At 45.1% G+C, this 26,055-nt stretch overlaps 1 protein-coding gene across 4 annotated transcripts in view; it reads left to right on the top strand.

Moving 5' to 3' along the window:
• The window catches only part of atp2b1a (ATPase plasma membrane Ca2+ transporting 1a), a 35,194-nt gene extending 10,849 nt beyond the window's left edge, over positions 1-24,345 (top strand). For 2 of the 4 annotated variants that reach the window (XM_031583301.2, XM_031583302.2), the window contains exons 3-22: positions 5,403-5,600; positions 5,863-6,120; positions 6,736-6,861; positions 8,041-8,181; positions 9,991-10,029; positions 11,512-11,667; positions 11,778-11,992; positions 12,303-12,545; positions 13,295-13,536; positions 13,930-14,167; positions 14,867-15,046; positions 15,200-15,287; positions 15,401-15,507; positions 15,668-15,859; positions 16,815-17,028; positions 17,261-17,472; positions 17,687-17,794; positions 18,742-18,930; positions 19,621-19,707; positions 22,090-24,345. In XM_031583301.2, coding sequence (XP_031439161.1) covers positions 5,403-5,600; positions 5,863-6,120; positions 6,736-6,861; positions 8,041-8,181; positions 9,991-10,029; positions 11,512-11,667; positions 11,778-11,992; positions 12,303-12,545; positions 13,295-13,536; positions 13,930-14,167; positions 14,867-15,046; positions 15,200-15,287; positions 15,401-15,507; positions 15,668-15,859; positions 16,815-17,028; positions 17,261-17,472; positions 17,687-17,794; positions 18,742-18,930; positions 19,621-19,707; positions 22,090-22,485 — 3,629 coding nt within the window. In that variant the 3' untranslated portion in view covers positions 22,486-24,345. Of the gene's footprint in view, positions 1-5,402; positions 5,601-5,862; positions 6,121-6,735; positions 6,862-8,040; positions 8,182-9,990; positions 10,030-11,511; positions 11,668-11,777; positions 11,993-12,302; positions 12,546-13,294; positions 13,537-13,929; positions 14,168-14,866; positions 15,047-15,199; positions 15,288-15,400; positions 15,508-15,667; positions 15,860-16,814; positions 17,029-17,260; positions 17,473-17,686; positions 17,795-18,741; positions 18,931-19,620; positions 19,787-22,089 lie in introns of all 4 variants that reach the window. The other 2 variants (XM_031583304.2, XM_012824474.3) reach the window with 2 other exon arrangements.
• The last annotated feature ends 1,710 nt before the right edge of the window (positions 24,346-26,055 follow it).

The raw sequence follows: 26,055 nt of genomic DNA, 5'->3' as shown, positions 1-26,055 counted from the left end.
CGCTTTATTGCCTCTTCATAGACATCCAGGCGTAATCGCAGGCGTGACCTTGATTGAACTCGTTGAGGGAAGGGATTTTCACTTTGATCCCAGATTAAAACAGCACCCTGTCCACAGCAGTTCAGCTGGTCTCTCCCTCTCCCTCTGTCCCCTGCAGAGAGGAATGCAAATAGACGCATCGGCTGCAGCTGCTATTCTTATTTTCTTTCCATTGCATTGAAAAGCACCTTTGGGGGTAAATGGCTGCAATGCTCTTTACTTGGGCGTAGTGTCAGAAATGTTGTTTTAGGATTAAATGTTGCTCCCTGCAACAGGGTACAATACAAGGGCTCTACTCATCAGTTCAAGTGAGACGCATAGGGTATTATTGGACATAAATTTGTATACTCTAATGCTATGCAAACTATTGTCCGCTGTGTTCTTTACACACTGACTCTCCAGACGGAACAGGATGGAAGAGACTCTCTGTTGCTCATACCTCAGGTATGGAAACCGCTCGGCTCCTGTGTCGGGTGTCAATTCCTGTCCCGTCCTGCCCTTACACGTCTTTTTATTGTCTGCTGGTGAGAGACACTCACCACACACGTCTAGAATCCCAGTGCGAACGGGTACACACGGGGAGACCAGATGGCAGTATCCACCACAGCTTCTTGGTGGTGAACTCTGCGTCCTTGTTCTGGTTCCTCTGCGAGACTCTCACTGAGTCACTCTCTGCCGTTGTATCGGGGGTGGTGTGCGGTGATAAGGCTGTAATGGAGTCCTCATGGGTGCCCTCGGCCTGTTACAATAGCCCCCTGGCCGGTGGCCTCGCAGTTATGACATGTTTTATAGTTTTAATCAGCTCATTCAGCTTTGGCGTAGGAAATTAAGCAGTCATTCAAGATTACCGCAGCTTTGACAATTGAAAAGGGATTTCTAATTAGTAAGTAGGCCCTTTCTCCATTCTAAAGCAAATCCTTCCCTAATCTTTTCAATCACTTCCAGTGTGAAGAATTAGTAGCAGCGCTTCGGGTGGAAATGATGGGGGGGGGGGTGGGTGTGTAGAAACCTGCTGCTATATATCCAGATTATTCCTGAACATAGACATAGGAAGACCTAGAATGTCAAAGTCGGTGACGTCAAGGTTCCCAGCGAGTTTGCTTAGGTGGGAGAAGGAAGTGTTTTGCCCCATTTAAATTAATGTGACTATGTGACTGTGCTCTTCACTTCATACCTGCTATGAATTCACAACATACAGATGTATGTGCGTGTTACTTCAAAGAAGAACCACATTATTTTTTAAATGACCAACACATGGGGGATTTTATTGGTATTGATGCTTAGCTTAGTTTAGCAAGCTTGCTATACGCTAGTAGCCATCACGTACGTCTAATAGCACACTAAACTAGCAGTTATTGCGCTAACTCCCAAACACTCTGATATGTTGCTGAAACCCACTTAATGCTAGCTACCGTCCCTGCAAGACCCAAAGCTCCCTGGCACAGTTGGCCAGGTAGTTAGCTATCCTGTTATGCTAATCTAGGATATAGTTGACTCTTGTTCCCATGCAGCTACTTTGAGTTTGCTTGTGACAAAAGTGTTTTTACTGAACATCTTTGAATCCACTCGGCCACGGATAGCAGGGTAACATCAGAATCAGTAAGCTGCTGAAGGGCTTAACCACGTTACATGACTCCATAATTAGATCTAGTTGGTTGGCTTGTTGACTGACGATGACTTTGTCCAATCAGAATCCCAGAAATTAGTTTAAGAACAATTTTTTTTTTTTTTTACATTTATGTAATAAAACACACCAAACATCATAGATTATGATCAATTACGAACTATACAGCTAACCCAGACCAGTGAATGGCGACATTATGGCGAAATATTTCCGGTCCAGGTCTTTCTATGTCTACATACCCGAACTGATACATTTACCATTTCCTGTTTGTGGTTGTCAACTTCTGACTATTCTGTTAACCACTTTTATGTTCACATGTTCACTTAGATGTTTAAGTATTGCTACAGTACTATATATAGCCTTGACATTGGAAATGGTATGAAGTTACTGACCCGCAATCCTTTTAAAACTTGCAGAAGAATGTAATGGAACTGTCCCCCTATCCATCACAAATTTCAGAAATTAAGGATTTTGTGAATACATCCTAGTCGTAGTTCCTCTCTCTCTCTGTGCTGAGATTATGGGAGCATTAGGCTCAGTGTAACAGCCGCACAGCCTGTCTCTGTTTCTCTTCCTATCTTTTTCTTTCACGGTCTCTCTCTCTGAAGTTTGAAAAGGGGAGGACAGTGTACCTGTTGTTCACTAATCCCTCCCTGCAGTCCACAGAGGCAGGCTGAAGTATCCTCTACTCCTCTGCCCCGCACTCCCTCGCTTCATTACGCCGGCCTGGCCTGGCCTGGCCTCTGCAGTGCCCGCCACAACCCCCTCCTGTGTCTGTGTGTCTGTGTGCGCACGCCTTAACAGAGTGTAGTGTAGTACCAGCAGAAGGGCTCAGCATGTCTGGAGGCCGGTGCAGTCCGATCCCTGGGACTCGCGCCAAATGTAGACCTACAGCAGTGAGATGCAGAAAAGCACCCCCACCCCCGCTTTTTTTTTTTTTGACTCCCTTTTATTGTAGCCAGCACTTTCAGGTGTCCAGTCAAGAGGAAGCAAATCGATACCGTGGCTGGATGATTTTAACCATGTGTACGGGGGAGGCCGTTGGTGTGGAAAAGGTGGCGGTGAAGCACGCTTTAAGATGTGAAACTATCCCTGCCTGATGGCGAATGTTTACTCCCCTAACACCAACAGTTGTCTGGAGAGCGAGGAGCTGCGTAGAGGGGAGGGGTGGTGGTGGTGGTGGTGGTGGTGGTGGTGGTGGTGCGTATGAGAAATTAAATGGGTATTAGCTGTCAGCATGTTTTCATTGGATGTGGTGAGAATCAAAGCAAACTGTGCAGGCCGGCGTGGCAGGCAGGAAGCGGAGCCCTCCAATGGAGCTGTCAGCCCTGAGTCATCAGCACCTCATCTCCACACAGACACACACTCACAGTCCCTAATCCGCTGTGTGACGCACACACACAAAAACACACACACACACACACACACATGGTCACACCAGTCTACGAGCAAGCACACACACATGCTCACTCTTGCTGTCATACATAGTCATACACACACACAATTACACCAGTACACCAATTACACGAGTAAGCACACTAACACATATGCTCACTTTTGCTTTTGTGTGTAGTTGCGCGCACACACTCAACACTGAAACCATGAGGATTTGAGAGGGAGACGGAGAGAAAAAAAACTCCTGCAGAGACTGCAAGCACATGGTCACTGACCAGGCACCGAGAGGATCAGCTTTGCTTGTGGAGGGGGAGAGAGAAAAAATCTCGAGAACAAACAGTGCAACCGACGCGATGAGGAAGCCGCCACTCAGCACTTATCAGCTGGCGCGAGTCCGTCTGGATTAATGCGGCCTAATCAAATGCCTGTTGGCTCTCCCTGCCTGCTTGTTTCCCACTAACAGAGTCTGATGGTAGTTTCTTTTGTTCTTTCTTTGTTTCTTTAGTTTTTTGTTTGCAAGTCCCCCTCTAACACAAGTAGCGATTTTGTCTGGCCCTGTCAGAGTAGAAGGGTCAGGGGGGCTGCTTATTCAACCAGGGGTTTGTTGTGCCACGGAGCGCTCTCACTGGGCTGGACACAGTGGGGGGGCTGGTTGGGGGACAGTGTGTGGTGGCAGGCACACCCTTATCACTGCTTGCTTGGCCTGGCCTGGCCTATGGACAACTCAATGGCACTCTGCCCTGCCTGTCCCCGACGCTGTCTGTCACTGTGGCTGCTGAGTAGATATGATGTCAGTAACGTGTTGTGCTGAGGCATCATGGTGTATGTGTGTGTGTGTGTGTGTCTCTGAATGTATGTTGGCGGGAGACCAGTGGCTACTGCTGACCAAGCTTCAGTGCTTCTCACAGCAGCTAGGCCAACTCAACAATGGACCTTTGAACCAAAGGCCAAACTGACTGTCATATCCACTCATGTGGTATGGTATAGTAGTGTACCTCAAATGGTGGCTGACTGAACCACGGTCAGACTTTAGTAACCTATAGTCTGGTTCAACTTTTTTTTTTTTTTTGACAAGATGAGTCCTTCCTTTCAAATTATTTGTCAACTTATTAAGTTTCATTCATTGTTATTACTTGAAGACCCAGAGTCAGCATTGAGTAGCAGTTCAAGCCACCAGTGCTTGTGGGTTAGCTTATTTTCCATCCAGCCTTTTTTTTCCGCTGTCTTTATTTAGGCCTTGTTCTCTGTGGCCTGTTTGTTGCTCTTCTGTGGGGAATAATGCATAGCAACAGTGCAGACTCTTTTGAATGGAAGCACCAGTCATTTGAATGAAGCCGTTGTGCGCTACATTGCCCAGCCGTCACAGCATTCATGAACAAAAATGTCTCAGTCATTGTGTGTGTGTGTGTGTGTGGTGCAGACAATGCCCTTTTTTTTCCCCACTGTCTTGTGTGCTCATAATTCACCTGGTCACGGCAGAAGAAAGCCATATTGTTTCAGTGGCCTCACTGCTGCACTGGCCAGTGACAGAGGAAGGATGTGCATTGTCCCAGGCTGCTTAGTGAGCCATGAGCCGTGGACAGAACTGCTGATTCTGGTGCAGGCTTGTTGTTTTTGGGAAGCCTTCTTTGCATAATGCACCCGTGACCTTTTGGGCCCTTTCCCCACTCAACAGCACACTATATCCCACTGTTTCCCATGTAGCAGGAGGGACGGTGGAAAGCATGTCAATGCTACTGCTGGGCCACTTTACCTGCCTTTTGCGTTTTACTTCCTCAATTTCTTATCTTATGCTGAGACGCTAAAAGAGCCATGTTAGTTGAAGAATAAGTGAGGTCCTGTTTATTGGTTTCCGTTGTGGAAAGGCTTAGCTACGTTGACTGAATGGTGTTCATCCAGTGACCTTCTCTGACTGCTACCCTCTGCCCTCTAATAAAGAAGTAATAGGAGTCAGTATGTTGATGTGTCCAGCTCTGATATAATCCTTCGACTGTAGATGTTGTACACGGTAGTAACTTGTTTGTCTGTTGTCATCTCACTCTTGAGTTGTGTGGTTTGGCATTTGCTTGAGCAGCCATAAGGTGGGTTTAGGCCTTTGCAGATGACCCCTTGATTCCAACTGAAGTCACAATAGCTGCAGGTCTGACTGTGTTATGATGCTGCTGGCTTCAGGCCAGTGTGTGTAGCTGTGGAAAGCCACATTACAGCCCCGTATCTTTATTTCTAGCAATGGAATGTGTCTGCATCAAACAGTAGAGTACATAGCTCTCACACAATCATGGTAACATTTTTGTTTCTCTCTCTAACCCTAATTCTCCCCCCCCCCCCCCCCCTCAAAACACAGGTTTAAGTGGGCAGCCTTCAGACATCGAGAAGAGACAAGAAGTGTTTGGGAAGAACAATATACCTCCAAAGAAGCCAAAAACATTTCTTCAATTAGTTTGGGAAGCATTACAAGATGTGACGTTGATTATCTTAGAAGTGGCAGCCATAGTTTCATTAGGCCTTTCATTTTATAAACCTCCCGAGGCCGAGGATGTAGGTAAGCACACCCTTTCTGTTCTTTTTTGCCCCCACCATCAGGCACACTCACACATATGTTTGTGATTTCACCCACTCGCATAAATGTAGCACTACTATTTAGCAATACAACACCACTGTAAAGTGATTTTCATTGCTCGTTTACAAACGCCCCTTAATGTGTTTTTAAAATGTGAAAATAAAGTTATAGTTAAAAACTGTTAACCTATGATAGGGATACGGATGACATGTATTTTGCTGATGGTACATACTTGCATGTGCAGACTGCGGGAAAGCAGCTGGTGGTGCGGAGGATGAAGGCGAGGCGGAGGCTGGCTGGATCGAGGGCGCTGCCATCCTGCTGTCGGTCGTCTGTGTGGTGCTTGTCACAGCTTTCAATGACTGGAGCAAGGAGAAACAGTTCCGTGGCCTCCAGAGCCGCATCGAACAAGAACAGAAGTTCACCGTCGTACGGGGCGGACAGGTCATCCAGATCCCAGTGGCCGATATAGTGGTCGGGGATATAGCACAAATCAAATATGGTGAGGGCAAAGTCCTTATAAACAAGTCTCGCCACTCTGCAGACATTTTGGTTATGCCCCCAGACAGCTACAAGATCAGGCTCCTATCTAAATTAATGGGGAGAAATACGTAAGTTGGGATGGTTGAACAGACGTTAAAAGCACATCACGTGAATCCGCATTTAAATCTGACACAAACTGCCTTTTTCTTCCCCCAACTACTCAATTAAGGCAAAAAATACTTTTTCATGATTTTTCATGCTGTCTTGCTCACTGGGCAGGCAGCAAATTAGTTACAAATCTGCTGTTTCGCCATTCATTTTAACATTAGTTATTTACCTCCTCACTTCTAATGTCTAATGTGAGAGCCACTACTCTTTCAACTCCTGAGATTGCATTCATGTGGCTTACTACCATTTATGACTGAAGTCCAGGTTGCATTTATATGTCCACTTTGAGTCAAGGCTTCCGGCTTTTATTCCTTGGTGCTATACAGAGATTTTCGGGTATTTTTCAGGCCAAACCATTGGATGGGTTGCCACAGTGGCTCATTTTCACCACGTCTCTTAATGGTTATGGTGTGCTTGGCTTCAGTCTGCAATTAAATTGACATGTTGTAAATGTAACGGTTTCCAGGTGACCTTCTCCCTGCTGACGGCGTCCTCATCCAAGGGAATGATCTGAAGATCGACGAGAGTTCGCTGACGGGAGAGTCTGACCACGTGAAGAAGACGCTACAGAAAGACCCCTTGCTGCTCTCAGGTATCTTGCGCTTGCCCTTCTACCACCCACCCCACCCCCCCTTCCACTTTCTAAACAAAATGGTAAACAACCCTGAGTGTGGCCTTGGCCGGCCGGCTGGCTGGCTGCAGGATTCCTGACTGGAGACTCGCCCTGCTAAAAGGTTTCACCAGACCCAAGCCTCTCTGCAGTGCTGCTGCTGCAGTGATGCAGAACCAGGTGGAGGGGGGTGCTGAGGGGAGCCGGAGGCTGCAGAGCACAGAGCTGGGGTTGCTGTTCTGTTTGCTATTCACCCCTGCGACTTTGGCTGGTGCTTGTCGGCCACTAATCCCATTTTATGAAACAAGTTGATCCTGTGCTGAAATGGCTCTCTTCTGTCTCTTCCCAACCCCCCCCCCCCATCCTCACTCCTAGAGGAGTGCTGGGGGGATTTAAGCGCTTGTTTGCTTCTCCCAGCCAGTGTGGGCACTCCTCCAATAGAACACAGCACCGCACAGCACAGCCTGTCTGCTCCTGTGGAAGCCCAACACACCCTTTGCAGATCCCCCCCCCCCCCCCCCCCCCCAGCCCCGCACCCAGTCTATGTAGCGGTGCTGATGAAGCTGCTGGTGCCATGATGACCTATTGGCCCCATACTCACAACTCCAGTAGCCTCTCTCTTTCTTCTGTGTTCTCTCTCACTCTTGCTCTCTCATGCTGTGTCTGTCTCTGTGATTTAGTGGTAGGTTCAGGTTAGCCTTCTCATTGCTCTGCCTAACAATAATCCGTTGATTAAAGCCCATATTTATTTGTAGAGCTATCTTTGGCATTGTGCTTTCCCCATCATTATTCATGATACTCCCTGCAATGAGGTCAAAACAAGTTAACGTGCGTGTGTACGTACGTACATACGTTCCAGTCTCCGTACCAATATGGAAGATTATGGCCTTTCGGCTAAGGGATGTTTACTATACCCATACAATTGTAATAATATACTACAATGATTGCAGTTATTATAGGGATTATGGTTATTCTAGGATGCTGGAGAACTGGGTATGGGCATTACGGTTTTGACAACGCCAACCTGTATAATAAGTTAATTAAAACATCACATTTTTCTGCGGAATTGCTGAGAGTAAGGTTGTCCAAGGGGGGGGTGTGTGTGTGTGTGTGTGTGCGCGATACTCTAACTCAACCTCATCTGGCCAACATCTTCCACAGGAACCCATGTCATGGAGGGCTCTGGAAAAATGCTGGTCACTGCCGTGGGAGTCAACTCCCAAACTGGAATAATCTTCACTTTACTGGGGGCTTCTGAAGACGACGAGGACGAAGACAACAATAAGAAAGAGGACAAGAAAAGTAGGTCACGCATTGTTTTGTTCCCCTTGCCATTTTGCTTATTTCCTCTTGAATGGAAGTTTTTAGCCAGCATTTTCCTGTGACACATCTTTGTGTTTTGTTAGGTGCCAAAGGCACAGTCAGGTGAGGCCAGGCAGACAGGCAGAGGTATCTGTGAATACACACACACACACACACACACACACACACACACACACACACACACACACTCAAAACATTCACTGTTAGGAGGTGAGAAAGCCATGGAGGAAATTAGTCGTTCATTAACCTTATGTGGTGGTCCATGCTTTTTTCAGTTTCAGCTCAGACGTCAGAGTTGCTATTTGACCTTGGGGTGAATTGAATGGAGTGATATTGAATCAGAAAGACACCAAAGTATGAAAGATTTGTCTATAGTTTGTTTAGACAAATGTCGTGCTGAGGTTAATTACATTAATTATGTCAGACACAAAATGAAGGCCTCATAAACCTGGAGCTTTAATCAGAACTGCTGATTATAAAAGTTCACTACAGCAAATATGAAGGGAAGATTCTGCTGGCAGAATTTTTCTTAAGGACAACATCACAATTGGTCACACTGGATGGGATATTTTTCAGTATTATGTTAGAACCGATATAAGAAATGGCTACGTTTCCCGAAGCCTTCTTAGCGCTATGTCATTAAGTAAGTTATACTGTAAGCTATTCCTTAATGTATATCCTTATGTGGGAATTGTTTAATTTTTTTATTTTTGATAGTCTGAGTCATGGGCATCAAAGTAATCACACACATGCTCAAACCTACGTGAAAGACAAAAAACGATGTCAGAAAGATAGATAGATGGATACTTTATTAATCCCGAGGGAAATTTAGGAAACATCGATTCAGCATCTTAAGGTAAACGTAGGAAAGTTTTTTTTCTAGGGAACTTTGGGAAACAAGCATAGAAACGTAAACACCTTTGGAAAGGCATACCTGTGGAAGTCTTCGTCAAAAGCTTAGAGATGACATATTCGTAATATTGAGAATGCTTTAACAGGCTACGCCGGTTTAACAGGGAAGAACGATGCAGCTTTCTCTCTATCTCTCTTGAACACACAGATTATTGACATTTTTCCTCAGCATATTGATATTGAGTTTCAGATCTATTACATTAACTGGAAATGACTTGCCAAACCACCCTCTTTAGATTGACAGCTTATGAAAATGTCTGCAAATGCCAGATTCTGCCCTTGTGCCTGTCCCACACAAATACCTTTCTTCTGATTCCTATTCAGTTCCGTTGTCTTACTATGTACTTTCTGCCTATTTATTTTTCTTATGATGCTGCTGGCCATTGCACATTTGCCCAGTGATTCATAGCAGTGGTTACATATACAGTGATTTCTGCAGCGGTTCATTAGCTACCAGTGCTGTAATGACTCTTTATCGGTTCACTGGTAACTTGTGGCAGGAGGTCAAATTAACACCTGCAGTTATTTCAGCAGGTCCCACTCCGCACTCATTCAAGCAAGACGGCAAGAGCAGCGGGTGGATTTGTGCTTGAAATGGACATGATCTATGTGTGTGTGTGTGGATTGGAGCAAGCAATAGCTGTGGATTTGCATGTCGGAGAGCCGCCGAAGAGCCCACATTCGTCTGTTTGCATGCTCATAAAAATTCCAGGGATCGTCTCTCACTCTGTTAAATCAATGGGAACATTTACATAATTGAAAATATGTTTAGACGCTCGCAGCCTTGCGCTTTCTTGCATAATGGTGTCTAATGGCTAAGTTACTGAGTGGACTGTGTACTTCATGTTTCTCTCTCTCTCTACCTCTTCTCCACAGACAAAAAGCAGGATGGCTCGGTGGAAAACCGAAAGAAAGGTGAGTGGCCCTGTTGACATGGCGGCTTAACAAGCTCTTGATTAGCCCTGCTGCTCTCATGTGGTGCAGCCTGCACTTAAAGCCGTCTCTTTAACCCGTTAGCACTATTGGATCTTCATTAAAGCTGCCCAGATGAAGTGCAATAGGCCCTAATAGGTTGTGCGTGGGAGAGAATAAGAGGGACAGTGTGGGCATATGCATACATATACATATACGTGTGTGTGTGCGCTGCGCGATAACTTGTTCCATGCATGTGTTAGTGTGTCATTAGCGCTGTGGTATGAGCGTTAACACCCGTGTGCTAGACAGGTGCCGCTGAATCCAGTTACGGTGATTAGCGCCCAGCAGATTAAAGCTCTTAAAGCATCCTGAGGGAAAAGAGCAGTTGCCTCCCCAGGTCTGTGCTCCAAAATGATGCCCAAATCACACAGGCACACACCTCTGCAGCCCACTGGTGTGTGTGTGTGTGTGTGTGTGTGTGTGTGTGTGTGTGTGTGTGTGTGTGTGTGTAGAAACAAACTCACTGCACCAAAGTGCTACTTGTTCCCTGACAACAGCAAATTTGAAGCTTAATTATTCTCAGTGGTTAAGGCCATTTGGAATGGAAAAAAAAAACATGCAAGCATATGCCCACAATATCCTTTTCATACACGCGCACAAAATCTGTACACACTCTTTAGACATGGTTTGGGTGGATCCCAATGCTGTTTGTGCCACTGAAGTATGAAATGAGTCTTGTCATGTATGAGTGTGTGTTATATATGGGGAATTTGGCTATATTGGGTTGTGTGTGTGTTTGGAAGGCTGGCTGGCAGTAATGATTTTTCCACATTGATGGATGGTGTGGGCATCAGCCCTTTGGCCTCAGCAAAGAGGGCTTTGTGTCTCCAAGGTTACTTGGTTTGATGCGAGGGAGCGTGTGTGTGTTTGGACAGACTGAATTGAGCTGGAAGGGAGACGAACATAGCTTTAGAGGAATTTAAATGGTGTCTGTCTGGCCAATGTAGAAAGCCACAGCCCGAACCGCCAGCAGAGTGTAGACTGGAGTAATTAAATTTCCACCTCACTTAATTACATTTTTCGCTCAGTGAAATATACTTAATTAGTTTAACATTCCCTGAGTCCTGGGGAAAATGGGTCTTCGTTCTCTCCGTTTCAGAGGGAGAAGGAGGGTGACTGGGCTGAAAAGATTCGCCCCGCGGTATTGTCCTCTGTGCCCGTGCTGACCCAACCCGCAGTGACAGCTTCCCAACGCTCACTGCTCACCGAGCATGACGACAGTCAGACTTTCTGCATTTGTAATGTTAACATTTAATTGCAATAACTTGGGTCCAATTAGCCAGTAAAAAAGTCAGATCCAATTATCTGAAGCTACAACTTGTAGTACATCAGTGTTATAGAGAACGGAGATGAGAGAAAGGCATCCATGCATGGACCTGTTTGTGCTGTGGCTAATAGCCCTCTCAACACCATCTGTTTCAGCCAAAGCCCAGGATGGAGCGGCCATGGAAATGCAGCCCCTCAACAGCGATGAAGGAGCCGATGCTGAGGAGAAGAAGAAGTCCAGTATGCCAAAGAAGGAGAAATCTGTTCTCCAGGGGAAGTTGACCAAACTAGCTGTCCAGATCGGCAAAGCTGGTAAGACCAGTTTATTTTGGGCTTGTTTCCCCCTTTGTTGATGTATAAAATAATAGCAGTTGTGTAAATGATGATGAATTAGAGTTTGTATTTGTGTTTGTTCTATCCAGGCCTGTTTATGTCAGCCATCACAGTCCTCATCCTGGTTGCTCTCTTTGCTGTGGACACCTTCTGGATCCAGGGACTGTCATGGGCCAAGGAGTGCACTCCAATCTACATTCAGTTCTTCGTCAAGTTCTTCATCATTGGCGTCACAGTGCTGGTGGTGGCCGTGCCTGAAGGCCTTCCCCTGGCCGTCACCATCTCGCTGGCTTACTCCGTTAAAGTAAGAGCCACGTCACGTCGCCTTCTGAAGTTCCCTCTTTAGCGGCTTAGCACGGCACCCTTGTGTCCGTGACCAATCCTCACTAAAGTGCCTTAAACCAACACTCACTTATCCTCCTTTGCGGGGCCACACCGACTTATCCAATAAAGAGCTGACTGCCTTCTGCTGGCGTCAGTAATCAGCTCTTTCCACCACGAAAGACACTAAATATGTACTGATTTAACTTACAATGAATAAGTAATTTTACCAAGTGCAAGTTAATAAGTAGTGGTGTGTGGTTTTTTTGTGTGTTTGTTTTGTTGTTTTCCAGAAAATGATGAAGGACAACAACCTGGTCCGGCACCTTGATGCTTGCGAGACCATGGGCAACGCCACTGCCATCTGCTCCGACAAGACGGGCACGCTGACCATGAACAGGATGACTGTGGTGCAGGCGTACTTGGCTGAGAAGCACCACAGGAAAGTGCCCGAGCCTGAGGCCATCCACGCCCATGTCATGGACATGCTCGTTCTAGGCATCAGTGTCAACTCCGCCTACACTACCAAGATCATGGTGAGGATCCCTGGGCAGACTGGTATCATCATGGAAGCTGTGGTTAATTATCTGGGACTGTCATCTTAGCTAGAGAGGGAGAAATCCAGCACCAACTCCTGAAATATTCAAAATGCAGTACTTTCAGCTTTTGTGTTTATGCACGTACCTTTTTGTATTTTAAGTTATGCAGGTAAAACCTTGGACCTGTCCCAAAGTGTGTTTGGTTTGCGCTTCAATTAAAAACAAAATAGTTTACAACATGAACGAAGCAGACGATTGCACAGAGAACCAGCCACTCACTTTCTCTGTGGGTGGGGCTGGTTGTTTATTTAAATATTTAGTTTATATAACATGGTACATTGTGATTGACACAGTATTTTGTCAATAATTATTTCCTGCCTTGGGATGTGTGTAAAGCTGCTCAGTAGTCATTTTCCATATCGAACAGAGCCGTGTACACCTTGCATGAGTTGCATATTACTTATCCTCCATATCTTTGAGCTCAACTGGAAGCAAAATATTCAATCCATGCTATCGATCCTCATTCATCCTTGCCTTAATGTGCTGTCTGGCCTTGTTGGTGCCTGTGTTCATCTTCCACCACCAGAAGAGCTAGTATATTAGTTCCGACACACTGGGTCTGAGATCCTAACGGAGCATTAATGGACTGAGGCATGTGGAGCTCAGAATGACTGACTGAATCACCTCTCGCTCTCTCTCTCTCTCTCGCTCTCGCTCTCTCTCTCTCTCTCTCTCTCCACTCCCAGTCTCCGGAAAAAGAGGGTGGGCTGCCTCGTCAGGTGGGCAACAAAACGGAATGTGCCTTGCTAGGCTTCGTGATGGACTTGAAAAAGGACTACCAAGCAATACGCAACGAGATCCCAGAGGAGAAACTCTACAAAGTCTACACCTTCAACTCTGTCAGAAAATCCATGAGCACTGTGCTGAAAAACTCTGACGGCAGCTACCGGATGTTCAGCAAAGGCGCCTCAGAGATTCTCCTCAAGAAGTAGGCAGCATTTTTTTCCCCCCCTTCTCTTTTTCACATCTTCACGTTTCACCTGGCTACTTACTCTTTGCTACTGTGAATTTCACTCTGAATATCTGCTAAAAGGCCCAAGTAGGTTGTGTTTGTTTACACTAAGGAGCTTTGCAGCAAGGCTTTGCACTAAAGCCTTTTCCTCCAGGCTTGGCAAAGACTGCAATGAGAGCAGCAATTTCCCCCAGAGATGTGCTGGTCAAATGCACTCCTCTAACGAGGATGCTGCTGCAGGGTTTCTGTCTTATTACCTCAGGGGAAATGGCCGCACGCACACACACACACACACGCACACACACACACACACACACACACACACACACACACACACTTTAAAACTCTTGCCCCTCTCTGATGTGCCAGGTGTTATAAGATCATGACTGCCACGGGTGAAGAGCGGGTGTTCCGGCCAAGGGACAAGGACGACATGGTGAATAAGGTGATCGAGCCCATGGCCTCTGAGGGCCTGAGGACCATCTGCATGGCCTACCGTGACTTCCCCGCTGCCGACGGCGAGCCCGATTGGGACAACGAAACTGACATCCTCACCAGCCTCACCTGCATCTGTGTGGTGGGCATCGAGGACCCGGTCAGGCCAGAGGTAATTGCCCAGACGTGGCCATGGCTTCCACAGACTTGCACACAAACTCAAGACACTGTGTTAGAACATAGTAAGGTGGTGCAGATAAGCCACGTTGCACACCCAGGTGTTAGCCTCCCTTTGAGTAGTACTGGAAAATGTGTTGGTTACCAGTGATGGTATGGGGATTTCCTTACCCGAGTCACCCACAATATATTGCAATACAATCAGCTAAACTTCTAGAGTCCTCCTGTTTCTAGGTTTTAAATTCATGGACTATTAAGTGGTCTCGCTAACTGGGTCTGTGGTGGGGCAGAAGTGATCTGTTATTCACATGCTTAGGAGGCTCTTATCAGCCATGGCTGCAGTGAAGCACCAAAGATGTCCAGCAATTTAAATGTGAGAGGGGGGATTTGGGGGAGTCATCATAAACTTAGGGGAGCGTGTTTGCTTAAAGGAGCACCAGTTTGCTATCCCACTAATTGGCAGTATATCCTTAGATATTTTTCTGAAAAAGCTTTTAGGTGGGGCATAACTGCACACACATAAGCCTTTTTCCGATCACCAGCCCTTAATGCTTTGATGTGGCTGTAATGCCTGTATGTTAAATGTTGGGCTATTGAAAATTGGCCTTGAGAACCAGTAGTATTAAATCCTGTTTTCAGTGACTTGATATTTACATGCTGGTGGATGCTAAAGCCCCTGTGCGCTGCTCTTCAGGTCCCTGATGCCATAACGAGGTGCCAGCGTGCCGGAATCACTGTGCGCATGGTCACAGGGGACAACATCAACACGGCCCGCGCCATAGCAACCAAGTGTGGCATCCTGCTGCCAGGCGACGACTTCCTCTGCATGGAGGGCAAAGAGTTCAACCGCCGCATACGCAACGAGAAGGGAGAGGTGAGGGCAAAACAAATGACTGTTTAAAATCAGCTAGAAATTGGTTAAATTACTACTACGTGATTTAATTATAACTATTCCCTTAATTGCAGTTAAAGGGCTAAATGTTGACATGGTCTGAGACTTGTGTTGATATATAGCTGTCTTTTCCAGATTGAACAGGAGCGCATTGATAAGATCTGGCCCAAGCTGCGAGTACTGGCTAGGTCCTCCCCCACAGACAAGCACACGCTAGTGAAAGGTACAGTCATTTTATTCACTCTTATCTCTCGCTAACACACCAGGGGTGAATTTGGTGTGCTGTTGAAAAACACTGTAATGGCACTGTGTTGAAGATGGCGATTCGTTTCGCAGGCATCATCGACAGCACTGTCACGGAGCAAAGGCAAGTGGTGGCGGTGACAGGAGATGGCACCAACGACGGCCCCGCCTTGAAGAAAGCCGACGTTGGATTTGCCATGGTAATGTGCCTGTCTGCAGCAAATCCCCTCTGGTCTCTCTCCAGCATAAGGACTCTTAGAAGAGGGCATGCTCTGTTGTGCTGCTAGGGACATATAAATGATACGCGATGGGCATGTTTGCTTGACAGGTCTGACCGTGTGTGTGTGTGTGTTCTGACAGGGCATCGCTGGGACGGACGTGGCCAAAGAGGCTTCGGACATCATCCTGACAGATGACAACTTCAGCAGCATCGTGAAGGCAGTGATGTGGGGGCGTAATGTCTATGACAGCATCTCCAAGTTCCTGCAGTTCCAGCTCACCGTCAACGTGGTGGCTGTGATCGTGGCCTTCACTGGAGCCTGCATCACACAGGTGCAGTCCCAGTACATTTCAGTGTACATTAAAAAAAGTCCATATACATAAACACACACACATTACGATGCTGAATGAAGCCCTTATATCCTAAATTAGTGGAAGAAATGAGTGTGTAGCTGTCTTGATCTGGATAATCAGGTCAACATGCCTGTGCGACACCATAGTAGGTAGAACCATGCATTAAATTATCATTTGGACCACAGGCAGTCAGTGAATGGACATCTTTGTTCTTTTCCATTGAGTTTAGTTCAGCCTGTATGCTGGTCCGGTTCTGATTTCCGAAGACAGTTCAGTTATCGCTAAGCGGAGTCATCCATGCAGCCACATTCTTTCAGAGGGAGTGGGGTGGGGGGGGCCTGTGTCTGTCCCTTGCTCAAGGTGGCAGCTGCTAATTACTGCTCAGCCAGGCTAAAAGTGATTGGAAATGGAGGCTGTGAAATGGTGATAGATGACAAATAGGCGGTTGGCTAGCGACCTGTGCGCTGACACAGAGCTCCAGCATGGCGTGATAATGCTTGGGCCTGGTGGGAAGGAGAGCCGAGGTCAGAAACGTATTTATTTTTTCTTATCCAGCCAAATCGTTGTGACATGATGTAGGTTGTGAGGCTGCTGTGAGAATTACTGATTGCTTTAGTGGAGTTGCATTGAGGACATGAAATAAGTCTTGACATTCTGCTGAAAGGGAGTGCAGGGATTTGAGAACCTCTGGGTTACAAGCTATAGGGGTTGTGTAACACACTATTTACATACGGTTACTTCAAGACCTCTGTTTGCACTACAATTGAAACTTCCTAGTCCCTAAACACAGATCTTGTTTTTAGATATATATTAATTCTATAATAATTAATGCTGTTAATAGTGTTCCAGCTAAATTCCTTGCTACTCTCTGTAAGTTGAGGGCATGTACTTTTTACACTTTTTGTGTGAAACATTGTCTGGGTTCCCTGTGCAGGACTCTCCCCTGAAAGCGGTACAAATGCTGTGGGTGAATCTGATCATGGACACCTTAGCCTCCCTGGCGCTAGCCACCGAGCCACCCACAGAGGCCCTCTTGCTCAGGAGGCCGTACGGACGCAACAAGCCTCTTATCTCGAAGACCATGATGAAGAATATATTGGGCCATGCCGTCTACCAGCTAACCATCATCTTCTGGCTACTCTTTGCTGGTAAGGTCCCTGCAGCACAGCTCATTACCAAATCACGAAAGCCATCATTTCATGTATTTCATGTGGGAGAACCCACTTCTCAGTTATTAAGTTATCCTTACTTGTGTTTGGTTTTGACTTTTATGTAGAAACGTACTCACTCCAGAACTCTGTATAGTCTGTTCAGTAGTGACTCCCCTTCTCTTCTCCTTCCACGAATTGAGTTGTTCTCATGACAACTTGTGTTTCACAGGTGAGAGGGTCTTTGACATCGATAGCGGCAGGAACGCCCCTCTCCACTCCCCGCCCTCTGAGCACTACACCATTGTCTTTAACACGTTCGTCATGATGCAGCTCTTCAACGAGATAAACGCCCGCAAGATCCATGGCGAGAGGAACGTCTTTGACGGAATCTTCAACAACCTTATCTTCTGCTCCATCGTCTTTGGGACTTTCATCATCCAAGTGGGTGCCTTTCTTGACTCTTCAGCTGAACTTGTTAACCACAGCCCTAGTAAACCTCTTAGGGGACGATTATGTGTTTTTACTGCAGAATATTTAATTTTTTTTGCGCAGAATATGTAGATTTTAGCTCAAATTGAACAATTTAATTATTTACATTCTTCCAGCATTGTTTTCCCTCTTCCCCTTTAAAAATGAGTCATCTTCCTCTTGGCAGATTGTCATTGTGCAGTTTGGAGGGAAACCCTTTAGCTGTGTGAGTCTCACTCTTGACCAATGGCTCTGGTGCGTCTTCCTGGGCTTTGGCTGTCTCCTCTGGGGTCAGGTAAGCCTCCAGACACGCTTTTCATCATCACTGCTGGCCACACGTTGTTGACCTGCAAGGAGTGAGGTTTTGACTGTGGTAGTGGTGCCCCCCCTTGTGGCTAAATTGTGTCAAGTGAGGACAAATGGCAGAAATGCTCCAGACTTAAAAATAAACATGGCTGGCAACCATCGGCAAGTGTTCAGATCTTCTAAGCATCTGTAGTATTATAAACACTGTATTAGATGTGTTTTGGTTTACAGCACTATCGCTTTACGGCTATTATTAGTCGTCGAGCCATGCGTTGGCTGAACACAAGGCAACACTATGTTCTCTCAGTGAGCAGACTGAATATGATCATCTGATCCTTTGTTTACAACCTGATTTTAGTTTTCAATATTACACAAAATATTGCTCCCTAGTTATTGGTTCAGATGTGGATCTGAACAGGCAGGAGGAAGAACACTGATGGCCTATTTGTTAAATTAAGGCTGAAGCCTAGTCTATGATATTGTGCCTAGTTGTCTGCATAGCGTTAGCCTAGCGGTTTGCTTAAAATCCTCTCTGCATACCTTTGTTGTTGTTCACTAGTTTTATTGTGGTAAATGGATCTAATGATTTGTATGAGTGAGAAGGTTAGTACCAATGCAAAATCAAGCAATTCTAGTAAGTAATGTTAAGTTGAAGGCATCAGTAATTGTATCAGTTACTGCTAGTGTTACAGAAACATGAATGCACTATAGCCTGTTACTATTCTTAACAGTTGTGGTATATACACCTGTTGCAATGGTATATTCATGGTATACTACAGTCTCTTGGTTTCTGTGACTGAAGACTTCAACAATCTATAAGTTGGTCTTTGATCTTTTGTTTACCCCTATTTTATTCTGCACAGTGCTGCTGTCCTCAGTGTCCAATTGTAAAGTAACTACCTCACTCCGTTCACTGTTGTATTTGCTTTCTGATAGATCATCTCTTCAATTCCCATGAGCTGGCTGAAGTTCCTTAAGTCGGCGGGCCACGGCACGCAGAAGTGTGAGATTCCCGACGAGGAGCTGGACGGAATGGAGGAAATGGAGGAGATCGACCACGCTGAGCGTGAGCTGCGCCGCGGCCAGATCCTCTGGTTCCGCGGCCTCAACCGCATCCAGACCCAGGTACTGCCTCCTGAGACAACCAATAGCCACCTCTCCTCTCATCTTCAGTAGCCCCCCTTTACCCAAGCCCCCTTCCACCTCCACCTCCTTTCCTCATCTAGCCAAGTGGTTTCTCTACAAACTACAAGCTAAACAGTATCCCCCCATTTGTTTATACCCCAAATCTGTTACCCTCCAATTCCTCCTGACTCCTCAGTATTTTGTGCCACTCTGTACCTTTCATTTTAACATGTTCCATGTCACTGAGCCGGAGGTAAAGCCATACCTGTAATGAAAGTTTGAAAGCAGCCAGCAGTTACCCATTTGGACATGGCTAGATTGAGCAGAGCTAAGGGCTACCCTCCTGGTCAGACTCCTTAAGACTGTTAAGCAGTGCCTTTTTCCCCTCTCTCTCTTCCTCTTGACTGCTGTTGTCTCGTACTTATTTTACCCTCTGGGCAACCACTTTAAACTGGGTGCCTTTTTTTCTTCTCTTCTGTGTTCTCTTCTGTGCTTCTCTCCTGCATCTCTCTTTACTCTGATTTCTATTTTCTCTTTGCTCCTTTTCCCTCATTTCTTTTCCTTCCTCTCGATCTCTTCTGGTCTACATACCACTTTTTCTCTTCTCCGCTCCTCTCTTTTCTTCCTCTCCTCTCCTCTGCTATGTGTTGTGTGGGTTCTACCCCTGTCACGCTCTCTGATTCCTTGCAGATGGATGTAGTCAATGCGTTCCAGAGTGGCTCTTCCTTTCAGGGGGCCCTTAGGCGCCAGCCCTCCAGCGCCAGCCAACAGCACGATGTAACCAATGTTTCTAGCCCTTCACATGTAGCCTTTTCTACTGCCACTGCTGCCAGCACCGCTTCTGCCACTGTGGGGTGTGAGTGCGTGTTTCCTTAGTGCATGAGATTAACAATGTCGCCCCTTGGCGACATTCGCCTAACGTTCTACATATTTCTCCCTAATGCCCCACTCCCATCTCCTCAACCATAGCACCCCCCCCCCCCCCCCCCCCCCCAAAAAACAAATACGCAAACATGCTCCACATTGCTGCTAGTGTGCGACGGCTGTTATCTCTCTGACTGTATGTACATATAAGTGTGCGTTCCTGTTCTGTACTGTGCCACATGGACGCCCCTGACGTCTGTCTATCGTTCCGCTCTCTGGCTTGTGGCTGGGTCTCTCTCCCCCCCTCTCAGGGCTAGATTGACTGTGTGCTTATGTATAGATATAGATATATAAATATATACCTCCCTCCAGCGGAGTGACTCTGTGTCTAGTCTGTCTGCAGCTGCTGTGCCTCGGCCATCCCCCTGTTGCCGCTCTCTAGTCCCTCTGTTTTTTAAATGTATTTGAGTATACGCCCATGATCACCTCCAAAGGCTATGGCTATATATAAAAGATGAGAGGAAAATGAAATGAAATTGGTTCTCCTGTGGCTGTATCTCTTGATTGTGGTCAGAACTAAATAGAAGTGTGGGGAAACTCTGCGTGTGTGCGTGAAAGGCCATGATGGCTGGTGTCTCTGATGGTCACCAGATTTAGAATGATGAACTCAAAGAGAGGATGACCTGCCGGGACTAATAGGTTTCTCCTGGGGCTGATATCCTGAATGCTGTGTGTATTTCCAGTGAGATGAGTACTGGAGGAGTAGTAGATAGTTGTCGTAGATTTTGTTTGACATTTTAAGTGGTTCAGGAATGTCTGTGGTCTACTTCTGAATAGATTTTTTTCAGACATAGTTACATTAATCAGTTTATCTGAGTCTTCCCCAGCTCCTCTCTTTTTCGTTCTTCTTTCTTTTTTAAAATCATGTTATCCTACACAAAGGGCTGTCAGTTTTGCATTAACTGTTCTCTTGCAGGTTTGGAGATGGACACGTTGGACGTAGTGGGGTTCTGTTTCACTTTGTTCTCTGTTCAAGTCTTGATAGAGATTTTTACCCTCAAAAGACTTCTGTTAATACAGTCTTATTTTTCTCCCCCAACTCTCATGAAGCTCCTATCCCGAGATGTAACTGAAGTGCTAAAAGTGTTTTCTTCTAGGTACCCTGCTGATCACTACATGTTGATTCTGACTGCTAGCCTTGACTCTAATATAACCATGTTTCATCATGTAGTCTTAGTGTGTCCTGCTATAAAGTGAACTGGAAAAAGTCAGTCAATCAATCAATCCCAACCCGCATAAGCCATGACCACTGACTACGCCATATTCCTCCTTAGATTCCTCCTTAATGCAATGTGTCATGGGCTATACTCAAAGGTTTACTACTGTTGAAGGAAAAGGTAGCACCGCTCTGCATGGGTCTCTCACTTTCTCTCTCTCTCTCTCCCTCTCTCTCTCTCTCTCTCTCTTTGTCCGAGTCTCGTTTGTCAGTTGTTGTTTTTTCTCCGTTTGTGCTGTACAGCTTTAGATCTGCTTGGCTGCTCTCTGGAAAGTTGTTGTTTTTCTGTTTTTTTTCTTCTTCTCCACAACCATAATCAAATGGACTGATCTCCCTCCCTTATCCTCTCCTTCTCCTCCTCCTCAAGCATGCCTGACAAATAACTTCTGTCCTCTTCCTGACATTTACTCATTGGTAGATTTCACTCTGTCTCTGTCCTTCTCTCTGTCCTCTTCAAGCTCTTTGAATAAATTTGGCCAAGACTCTGAGTTTCACTAGAAATTACTTAATTGAATGTATCAAGATTTATATATTTATTTTATTTGGATCAGTCTCACGGTAAGAAGCAATCTTCCTTTCCCTATCCAATTCTCTTCTTCTCTCTGCCTCTGTTTTCTATCTCTTCTTTCTGTCATTGCTTTTGCTCTCTCTTTGAATCAGGGTATTCTGTCTCTCAAAAAAGAGGAGTAGCATATGATAAAACATAGGAAGTTGTTTCAACTCACCAGCCTTGGGAGTGTGTATGGGTGTGCGTGTGTGTGTGCTCATCCTTGCATACTGCATGAGGTGGCTCTAGCTGACACTTCACACACCTTCTGGGAAGTTGTAAGAGTGGAACAATAACTCACAGATTGTCCCAGCCAACAATATTAATTGTGGAACTAATATTAATAGTACTGAATTTGAAATATCACAGTGAGTGTGTACACGTTTGTGCGTGTGTGTGTGTTCGTAAATACAGTACTGAGCAAGAGATGACCGATTACTGATTATATGCATTTACTGCCTCCCCCCTGCAGATCCGCGTGGTGAATGCATTCCGCAGTTCCCTGTGTCCTTATGACGGGCTAGAGAAGCCAGAGTCGCGCACCTCCATCCACAACTTCATGAACCACCCAGAGTTCCACATTGAGGACTCCGAGCCGAGCATCCCCCTCATCGATGATACGGACGCCGAGGACGACGCCCCCACCAAGCGCAACAACAACAACAGCGGCAACACCGCCTCTCCTAGCCCTTCGCCTACTCCTACTCCCACGCCCCTGGCCACCACCCCGCCGCCACCCTCGCCCAACCAGAACAATAACGCTGTGGAGAGCAGCCTGCACTTTTTCCTGGATGCCGGCAGCGGCAAGCCTCAGGCCTCGCCGTCGGCCCCCGCCAGCCCTCTGCACAGCCTGGAGACCTCCCTCTGATCTCGCACCTAGCCGACCCACGCCGCCCCTCCACCAACATGCCCTGGGAGGCAGGACTAACTGAGGCGGGTGGGAAGGAGGGATGGAGGAAAGGGAGTGGGGCAGAGAGAGGTCAGAGCGGAGGGAAACGCAAGCAGAGCATCCCACCTGGAAAAGCTCAGCCCATGCTGGACTGAAACCTAAGAACGCATTCAGCAGAATGTAGAGTCTCTTGTTTGGATCTCACTTTATCGTTAATTTGTTTCTTATTTTATTTTTTATTTTATTTTGGCATTAATTTTGGTCTGCTTAACACCTCCAAGAACTAAGGGTCTAAACTCTCCAGCTCCCTCTCTTGTTCTATCTGCCTCCACTCCCCTCTCCTTAATAAATCTGTTTTAACTGCTATTGTTTTGTTTTTTTGTTTAGTCTTTTCTTTTGGTGTTATGGGAAGGATGATTTTAAACTCAGAGTGAAAGTGACCTGATTTTTGTTTTGTTCGCCCCCCCCGCCCTCTTATTAATACTATTTCAAACGGGGTGGGGGGTGGCAGTCGTCTTGGTGACATAAGGACGGACTGTAACAAATGACAAAAAAAATCCTTTATTGTTTTCTTTAGCTGGATGGTGTACATTTTTCTCTGGTCCTTTTGCTCATTCAACAAACACTTTAATCTTCTGCTCTGTTGGCTGTTCATATTTTGAAATATTTATGTTTTTTGTTTTGTTTTTTAAGCAGGTCTGTTTACAAAGTTTGTAGATACTTTTCGTTTTTCCTTCCGTTGGTTGGTTGATAGAGCTTTTCCTGTTTGTGATGCAGGAAAAGTAAGAGTTTAAAATGCATTTAAAAAAAAGAGGAAATATTTCAGATACTGCTGTATTTTCAGGAAAAAAGGGTGTTTCTATGGAAACTAAACTATTTTTGCCTGCAAGTTTTATTCGTTATATATTTGTAGATAAATAGAAACCTTTTAGCCAAATAGACAACACTAAGGCTTGTACAGCATTGAGCAGAGGTGAGCAGGTCCAGGGAAGGTTGTGGTGATGTGGTAGCGTGAGGTTAGCATAAGGGATTTTTTGGACCAGGGCCTCTGTCATTTTACATTTCTATAGTTATCCATCGCTTTCAAAAGAAAACATTTTAACATTAGCTTTGTGTTCCATGTTGGTGGGACCCACCGCCCAGTTTCTGGTTGTTTTTTTTTTGTTCTCCTTTTCCTCCAGTGGTGTGGAGAGGATCCAAAGGGAATGTCACGGACACAGCCGCAACAGGAGTCTCCTCATGTTTTTAAAAGAGCTTTTTACAACACAGGACTCTTACATAAGATGGCTGTCATCGGCGGGGAAAGTATTCCTTTATAGGACTCTTGTTTTCCCCCTCTTGAAACGAGACTAAGAATAGTCCACATTTCATTTGGTGATTCATCAATCCCTGCCAATGTACCATATTAAGGTTTGTTTACTCAGGCTTAGGAAAAGATTGAATTTGGAAACAATATAAAAAAAGGATACTATGATATAAAGAGAATTTTAAGTTTTAACTTCAGGAGTTTATGTCTTTAGCTAGTTCAACTGTCGTCATGGTCAATGAAAAAAGCGTGGGTTATTTTTTCGAATATTGTTTCATTGTTTTATTATTTTTATATTTAAGGTTTCTTTTCGATGAGAACTTTAAAGCTCCCTGAAACGTTCTGGTTTGTTGACATAGAAAAAAAAAAAAGTAAAAACCAAAAAAAATGTATAATTTCTTTCCCCCTCAGACTCCGACCAGTCATCCAAATGTTGCTGCAGTTGATTTGTTTGTAGAATTTTGTTTTTCACACCTGATATACTGGAAAATGGCAGAATAATCTACATGAGTTTTTTTTTTTTTTTCAAGCAAGGAGAAATCTTAAGCATACACTGGTAGCTCTGCACAGGGTACTTTATTGAACTACACCTCCCTTGGAAAATAAAAGCAACCTTTTGATACAGACAAAATACCACATAGATGAAATGTATCTTTGTATTTTTATGGACAAACTCATGACAACTTTTAACCTACTGAACCAGAAGAGTGTGTATGGGGAGGGATGGGAGATATTTGATGAAAAATTAGTCACAATTGGGTTCCGGGTTTCACTACAAACGTGATTTGGTTCTGTTAGGAATCTTTTCTACTCAGGGTGGAGGATGGTATGAAAGGAAATGGGCTTTCTAAAAAAAATGCCTATGGTTATAATACTACCACACAGTTCTGTTATGTTGTGTTCCATATTGTGAAGTAGCTGGTAAACTACAGGGGCGGCTTTAGAGGTAAATCACCAGGCTACATGTTTGGACTGTTAGTCCCTTGTTCAGCTGGTTCTTGAAGGGAAAGGTGTGGAGGGGGGTGGGGGGATCGAATGAGGTAAGGGATATATTGTTCAGCAGGTGGGGTAATCCCACAGCTCTTTGGGGAGGGAATACATTTTTTTTTTGTTTCCTTGTTTTGTTGGATAAACAAACAAAAAGCAGCTTGAGATTTGCAAATAAAAAGGAAATGGAATGAAACAGGAATCCATACATTTTATTCTGTAGCTTTCTTCCTGTCATGGGAATGAATGTTTATCCATCTGTTTTATGGATTTATTATTTTTTTATCTTAACATTTGGAAAGAAAATAAAAAGTACTTCATGTCTGTTTATCTTGAGCAATGTAAATGATTATCGTGATTTTGATTTACATTTGAAACTTGTTGAGTAATGTGTATGGTTTTTAAGAATAAAAGAAAATAATAGCCTATTTGCAGGACCATGGCCTTCCTTGATACAATAGTACAATTGTTTTATTGCTGTTAATTGCAAAAAGGATTTTTAAGCACACATGGAATAGAACTTCACTGATCTACCTCAGATTGTCGTAAATGCTGGGTTCAACATGGGACACTACAAACCAGAGTTTTCCGTTGGCTAATTGTCATGATTGTGGTGGTTGTGCAATTACCCAGGGAAAACCACTGCTTTCTTTTTATGTCTGGGTAGGCACAAGTTATGTGTAGGAAGTTATAGTTTCACCTAGAACAGTCTTCCACAAATATTAATTATGGGACCAATCTAATTCAATTCAATTTTATTGATATAGCGCCAATAACAATTTCAATTTTCCCCAGGCAAAACCCAGAGCCTCAACCTCTCAGAGCAATCATTAGGGCGACATGGCAAGGAAAAACATGCATGCGGCAAATACATGATACATACAAGATTGACTGGATAAATGAGAGAGCCAGCATTCAAAGTGTTGGTTGTAGAACAGCTTAGTGGGTAGACAGTGTGCTCATAAGGTTACTATTATAAGAATAAGCAGCTATGAAGCAGAAAACTGTCAATGATGGCATTGGTTTATATAACAGGCAAATAGGCTGCCACACAAAATGTATAATTGGATATTGGATATTTTCCACTAGACTTTCCTTACCTGAATGCCCATTGTCATCAGTCATTCATGTGGTGGTGGACAGGTAAGTGTATGGAATGGGGCCTTTGATAAGAATTCCCGCTGCGCAAGTGAATGTTAAATTCCAGCAGGTGGCACACGTAAACCTTTCCAGATTGAAACGATTGTTGAGGGTAA

This window comes from Clupea harengus, chromosome 16 (assembly GCF_900700415.2).
Source record: "Clupea harengus chromosome 16, Ch_v2.0.2, whole genome shotgun sequence".
Taxonomy (NCBI): domain Eukaryota; kingdom Metazoa; phylum Chordata; class Actinopteri; order Clupeiformes; family Clupeidae; genus Clupea; species Clupea harengus.
Note: the sequence above shows the minus strand (reverse complement) of the source record. Positions and strands in the feature narration are given on the sequence as shown.